This window comes from Lathyrus oleraceus, chromosome 6 (assembly GCF_024323335.1).
Source record: "Lathyrus oleraceus cultivar Zhongwan6 chromosome 6, CAAS_Psat_ZW6_1.0, whole genome shotgun sequence".
NCBI classification, from domain to species: Eukaryota; Viridiplantae; Streptophyta; class Magnoliopsida; order Fabales; family Fabaceae; genus Lathyrus; species Lathyrus oleraceus.
Window position 1 is genome coordinate 59,986,557 of NC_066584.1, and position 7,671 is coordinate 59,994,227.

At 37.5% G+C, this 7,671-nt stretch overlaps 1 protein-coding gene across 1 annotated transcript; it reads left to right on the forward strand.

Annotated features, from left to right (window-relative positions):
- Positions 1–235: 235 nt before the first annotated feature.
- On the forward strand, positions 236–4,098 carry LOC127098149 (uncharacterized). Its single transcript, XM_051036657.1, has 6 exons — positions 236–667; positions 769–940; positions 2,413–2,589; positions 2,686–2,769; positions 3,195–3,276; positions 3,383–4,098. The coding sequence occupies exons 1-6, from the start codon at positions 444–446 to the stop codon at positions 3,820–3,822; spliced, it is 1,179 nt and encodes a 392-aa protein (XP_050892614.1). The 5' UTR covers positions 236–443; the 3' UTR covers positions 3,823–4,098.
- Positions 4,099–7,671: the final 3,573 nt, after the last annotated feature.

The window sequence follows — 7,671 nt, forward strand, 5'->3', positions numbered from 1 at the left end:
AAAGAATTAAATTCTTATTGATCATGATTTAGATGCTTGATTACCCAATTAAGAACTACATAGGGAATATACGTATTACAACATTTATGATTAAGTTGACGAATTTAATATATTCAGAGTCCTAAAAATAAAGTGAAGCATTAATTAATAATTTAAGTGGGACCTATAGTAATCAACGAAAACGTATTATGACCGCTTATAAAAATGATCCTTATCCGCAAAGTTCCTCTATTTCCTATTGGGCATTCTAATACAGCTATTCATCAAACCCATATCTCTTTTTCTGACTCATCCTTTACTTTTCATATTTATCCCTTTTCTCTCTGTTTCTGATCCATTGCTTCCGATTCTTCCACTTCCAACAACAACAACAACAACAGTAATCGCTGTGCTTTCACGCTTATCCTTTTTCGATTCCACCGAGGAAGAAACTAACACTCAACATGTTCCAGAATTTCACTCTTGTTGTTATGGGCATTTTGGGAAACGTTTTCGCTTTCATAGCTCCGTTGTGGATTGCGGTTATCTTCGGTGTTGTTGTTGGTTGGGCTTGGAAACCTAAATGGGCTATTGAGCCTAATACTTACGATTGGACTAGTTTCTTCAAGTTTCGGGTTCCTTGGAGTAATGATTCCGAGCTTCGTAATCAACCCGGTTTTTCCGTTAGGTTCGGTTTTGGTTTTCATTTTCATTTCGGTTTTATTTTAATTTGTAACTGTTTTTAGTTGGAGTTTTTTGTTTTGTTGAACTTGTGCATGGTACGTGCAGTTCTGGTTCTGCTTCGGAGGGTGAAAAGGGTTTGAGGGGTTTAGTGACGGAAGGTGATTTGCAGAATTTGTGTAAGTTGGTTGAGGAAAAAGATGGCGGACCTGCTTGGATTCAGATGATGGATCGATCTACTCCAACCATGAGTTATCAAGCTTGGCGAAGGGACCCAGAGGTAGTTCTTAGTGTTAATTTCATACCATTATTACAGTTGAATCAACAGTTCAGCAGTGGAGATGATAATTTAGTCTTAAAAGTGTTCGTATTTTTAGTATTGTTTCTAAAATTGAAAATTGATCATATTAATTTAGGGACGAGAATTGGCTAGAACTAGGGGTGTGAAAAAAACTGGTTTACAAGAACCACTTTTAAATAACCCAATTTGTGTTGGGTGGAAACTGATCCAGACCCATTTTGGTGTGTCACCAAAATAAAAAAAACTCCATAAAACCAAATGAACACGATATTAATAAATAGGGTATAGTTAAGGTGTATAAATAACAAATTATTTTCAATTCCACCAATGATTTGGTTTTTATAAAAAATGGTTTGGTTTTTAAACTAGAATTAATAAAATGGACTGGTTCTTGTAATTTGGTAACCCTGCACTCCCCTAGCTAGACCGAGCTTCACTTTGCATGACTAGTTCAAAATATACTTTTAATAGTTTGATATGACATACTATCAACAGATTGAACCATGAACTGACACAGTCAACACAATCTACATTGGGTTGTTTGCGTGGTTTAATTGCGGTTTTGTTTCTGTTCGAGCTTGTACTTGCTAAAAAAGTACAATGAGGGTTGCTTGTATTTGGAGGGTTTAGGGTTGTAGACGGTGTTTAGAGCTAGCTCACGTAGAGTGACAAGAAGCTCTGTATATGTGGTTTTTGAGGGATTTATAGAGCCTCCTTGGGCCTGGGCTAGAGAATGGTGTCCTCTGCTCCTCTCTCAGAAACATGGAGAGTAAGGGAGTTATTCTTACTCTGATCAAGGAGATAACAGTTATTCTATTTGACCCTTTCTCCCGGTCCATTATGATTAGACATGTCATCTCCCACGTTTACTGGGTACATGGGTAAATGGGAGTGAGTTCAAGTGAGTTAAAACCAACAGCGGGCTGCTACTAAGATCCAAGCAATCTCATGGCCCATTTCGGGCAGCCTATAGCTTCGTAGGAAAACTCACCCTTGCTAGCGTGTTTTGCCTTCCTTACGTGGACTGGATCCTTCTTAAGGCTCAATACAATTATACTGGTATTTAAACTAATTGAATTATACCTAAAGGTCTTGCCAGTTTGATGTCAGGTTTTGGTTTTTAAAACATTGTTTTCCAGCTTACTTGGAGGCCTGTTTTGCTATATAGGCTTTTCAGAAAACCTTGACTTTGTTTATTTAAAAAGATTCGTTCTGACGTAGGTTTTATGTAGGTTAGGCCATAGATTCCTCCCCCTTTGTTGGTCTATGTTAGTCATGTTGTGTAATTTAATTTAATGCATAAACTTGTCTTGGAGGGTCTAATGTGATTGAGAATTTTCAAATTTAAGATCGTCAATTTCAACGAGTAATCTCATTACAATTTTAGTGGTTAAGTTAATTATTTACGCCACGTATTTAGAATGAGTTTGTTATTTTTGTTTGCTTGTTAGAGTGGACCGCCACAGTATCGCAGTAGAACAACGTTTGAAGATGCGACTCCTGAAATGGTTAGGGACTTTTTTTGGGATGATGAGTATCGGTTGAGGTGGGATGATATGCTTATACATGCTTCAACTATTCAAGAGTGCGAGATCACTGGAACAATGATTGTGCAGTGGGTGCGCAAGGTTAGTGTGCAACTTCCTTTTGTTGTGTGTTCTAGCCTTAGCTATGATTATGAAGTGACTTTCTTGCATTCTCATATTCTATTGTTTTTGCTGCAGTTTCCCTTCTTTTGCAGTGATAGAGAATATATCATAGGTCGTCGAATTTGGAATGCAGAGCGAGCTTACTACTGTGTCACTAAGGTATGCAATCACAGATGCTGTTATCTTCTGTCTGTTGGCGTGTGAGTCTGAGTGTGCTGATCTTCTCATAAAGTCTTGATAATATGTTGCATTGGGATTTGGGATTGTGTACATTTAAATATTGTCATATTCTCCGTGAATATTTAACAACTAGTTTTTTGCTAGTCTTTTCATCAACATTATTATAATGGAAAGAAAAAATGTTAAATTTGTATAAGTTTTTATTGCAAAGTATGCAACATGGTGTTTAGTGACATTTGACTCGAGTCATGAACAGCCTCAAACTAACAAATAGGAATATAACAAGCCATTTTCTATTTCAGATGAAATCTCTTAGATAATCATTATAGTTTTCTCAATCTCTTGAGGAGAACTTTTTATATTTCTAGTTTTCTATATTAACTAGCCGAATTTCACTTCTTCAGGGAGTACCTTGTTCCTCTATGCCGAGGCAGAGCAAACCTAAACGAGTTGATCTTTATTATTCAAGCTATTGTATTCGTGCAGGTAACATACATTTTAGTAATTAATTCTTGAAATTACTCTTTATTAATTGCGGTGTTACAATCGATTGACACTCGATTCACGTGCATCTGTTGCATTTGCGAACCAGTTAAATCAAGAAAAGATGACCAACGGACTTCATGTGAAATTTTATTGTTTCACCACGAAGATATGGGTATACCCTGGGAAATCGCTAAACTTGGAGTTCGTCAGGGTATGTGGGGAGCTGTCCAGAAGTTTGATCCCGGACTACGTGCGTATGAGAAAGAAAGAGATTCCGGTGCTCCATTGTCGCGAAGTGCTAAAAACGCCAAAGTCCACACCAAAGTAACTGCTGACTATGTGAGATCTTTGGAAGACTCAACCAGTAACTTATTGGAGATTGAAAATCGCGATTCTTCCGACAAACCAACAGGGAGAAACATACCTAAGCTTCTAGTTGTTGGGGGAGCCATTGTCCTTGCCTGCACTCTTGATCAAGGGCTAGTGACTAAGGCAGTTATATTTGGAATAGCAAGAAGGTTCGGAAAATTTGGAAGGAGGTTGTGACATGCGAGACACGTGTTTTTTTGTCGAGAAAATACTGGCCATGTAATTTGTGGCAATAGAGTTAGAAATTGAAATGTGACTTTCTTGCCTTAAATATCTGTTTACTCTGTATCTAGTTGGCAACCATGGTTCTAAGAGAAATGATGTTATTCTTCTCTATATTTGTTTGAAGATACGATGCAGCTTTTAAGAGGAAATATGGACATTGTATATTAGCCACTGAAGGAAAGACCATTGCGCTGCATGAATAATATTCAGGTTTTTCTTGATTCAGAAGATTTCTTCATTTTTTTACTTTTGTAAAATTATCTTTATGCAGATTATGGTGATTTTCAAAGAGTCATTGGGTAAACTTATAAAAGGGGAAATATTAGAAGAATATTTCAAAACAAGTATAAAGATGAACAATAATCTCTTTTGCATATCAGCTACATTACCTTGAATACATAAGTTTATGAAGATATATTAAACTAATAAATGATATGTCTATTTTGATTTGGAAACTTACATAATCTAGAGATAAGGTTTGTCGGGCCAACATTTCATTGTAAGAATTTGTTTTGGGTTGTTGTTTGCACTCTTAGGTTGGCTATGTTTGAATATTATAAATCGGATGAAGCGGAATTGAGTGGAGGAGAATAAAACGGAATTGAGAGGAGTAAAATGGAAAAAAATGTCATTGTGTGACACCAATGATCGGATGCGATGATCTAGCTTTTTCTTGGTTGTTAGACACTTTACCTTTAATTAAATTAGAAAAATCATACCATAATCAAAGAATTTAAACTCAAAAAACAAAAGAGGTAAGATCAAACAAATTATGTGAAATTCTGGTGTAGTCAGCATCAAGATGTTTTACTCCAAGTCATGACATCTGATCTAACATTGTAACTAATACAGCAAGACAGTTATTAACCACTGTACTAATGTGCACACGTTCACAGATGTCACGACATCTCATTCTATGTCACCCTAGAATGGATGAACACCTGGTTCTGTGCATCAGGAAGAAAGACTCAACAGAGATCAATCCTAGCACTCACTTCTGTTGTTTTCTTACACAGTTATCAGCATGATGTCTTACTGTTGATTTTGGACATCATCTGTTAAATTGTTCCAGTGTGTTTGTCGTTTACTTGTATTTCCTGAATTAAAGGTTGAACACGTTAATCTAATTTTCACTTATTAGATTGCTAACAACTAGGTTATTTGTTAGGTTCATTAATTGTAGGTTAGTAGTTGGTTTCCTGGATTTTAGCTCAGCTGTTGAATCCCTGAAGAATAGCCTGAGAAAAATACCGAAACAGAAAAATCAATCATCCTACACTTTAGCACATGCTGTTGAGAATGAATGTCACAACATTCAGTCCGACAGTCAGAACATATGTTGATTCTGTTATGTTCCTGGAACCATGCTGTGCTAAGTTTGCAGTACTGTAAAAGACTAACTAGTCTTTACTTCAGTATCAGCCTTCAGTATCAATTGTCAAAACATCCAGTTTAACAGTTTCACAATGATCCTTCGGCCAGGTCTGTTATCCTGGAAGAGAACAGACTTAAATAAATACTGAACTGAACCTAACCTGCTTATTGTTCAGTATACACTGTCACTAATGAATGTTACAACATTCTGATTGACATTCCAACAGAAGGCTATATACCGGGTCTGTTATCATCTTGATAAGCTGACTGGAATACCAGCTGAGTTATGACAGTAACAAAAACACATGCAGAAGGAAAAAAACACAGGAAATTGTTAACCCATTTCAGTCCAACATGACCTACATCTGGGGGCTACCAAGCCAGGAAGAAGATCCACTATCAGCAGTATTAATTCAGAGTTAAACTCCCCCGTTTACAACTCTTCACTTAATCCCTACCCAATGCAATCTATACCTAGGAACTCCTAGATAGAAACCTCCAGTTTCCATTCCTATCACTACAAATACAATGTAATGTTACCACACCTTGAACTTGCTTCACAACTTCATTCAAGAACAAAATCACTCTTGCCTACAGACTTTGAATTACAAATATTCTCAGCTTTGACCACTGAGAAACACATGGTAACCTTCCCACAGATTGGGAGGTTTACCTCACACACCCCCCTAAATTTTCATTCTAAGAGGCTTACAAAAACTAGGTTACAATGTGCTATTTATAACCTAATCACCCAACTGGATTTGGGCCTTCAGAAAACGCAGCAAACTTGTTCTTTGCTGTTACAAATTCAGCAGAAAAATTCTGCTACAAACAAGGTCTTCAATCCTAAAATCTCTCCATATATATCTCCTTACTTTGAGCCTATATATCTTCTGATTGAGTCTTCAAGACCTCCACATGGGAGTTAGGATATTCACCAAATATCCTTACTAATCCCAGAATATATACTGAATTAATTAATTCAGTTTTCTACACATGTGCGATGTCACAGGCATGATGTCGTGACATCGTACATGACATGTTGGTCCAGATGTTGAATTTCTTCAACCCAACATATTAAAATAACAGAGATGAATACATTATTTGTTTTACAAAATTAATGCCAATCCTAAGGTATTAACAATCTCCCCCTTTGACAAATTTTAGCTAAAACAAATAAACATTATCCAGGACAAAACATCCCATTATGGGTATGCTCTTCATCTCTGTCATTGACTCCACCACCCCAAACACCAATGTTGGTGTACATGAGGAAGTAGAGGAACACAAATCAGTTGTACCAGAATCTTTTCCCTCAACAGGAGAGCTTCCGGAAGAATATGTAATATTGAGTACATAGATAATGTAACTCAGATCACAAGACACAACTGTCCTCTTAACTCAGATCACAAGACACAAGTGATATACCCAGTTGGTGGATTTTATGCCTGACACCAACTTCTGTTTGCTACCACAGTTAGCTTGCTTCTGGTACATTCTCAACCCCAGGACTGTATTTCTCTCCCCCTTTTTAGCTAAACATTTGTAAAGGCACCCCTCACAAAACCAGATCCAGGCGCAGCTTGCCCAAACCTTAACATACCCCATGATTCTGAGGGAATGAAGTGTTTCTCTTATGAGAAGAAGATGGCTATTACATCCTTTAAATAGTCCAGCCCGTGCTTAGGAATTAACGGTAGGAATTAATGCTTGGTCAAGATTCATTAATTTTTGCTGAGAAACAGTCAGAGAATCACCAACAAAATCTCAGACTATCTTTGAATACCTTTTATAGCTCTTGACTGTTTCTTTTCCAAAACAGCAGTTCCAGTGCATGGAGACTATTCCATATATGCAGTCAGACACGTTGCACGCGATGTCTTAACATTCCACGCGGCTTTTTCCTGCATTCTGCCAGTATTCAACATTTCCCAAGGTTCCTGTCATACCTCCAGTAGAGTCTTGACATCTGGCACTGCCACAGTCAAATTCCCACACTTCAGCAGATGGTTACTCCCCCTGTACCACACAGCTGTAGCCATCAGGCTTATTCTGATGTATCAGACTTAGACACATCACCTTCATAATTCCTACTGACTTTAAGATTCAGAAGGAATTAACAGCATTGTCCAGGGCAATGTCATGACATCCGGTCAGACATTCTTCTGCTCACTCAGCCTTGACATACATCACAGCATCCTGATAACTGATAAGGTGCCATACCTAGTTATCTGAGTACACATAGACCACAAGCTTGATGATTACTTGCAGCTTCAAAGACAGAACTCCCCCTGTCATGGACACCCTACTCTCCTCTTGAAACTTGGAGGTCACACCTGAGCATATCCAACACCACAAAGTTGGACCTTCACATACTTCCTGATTCAAAGAGAATCCAGACCACTTGATTAATGGAAAACATAAGAC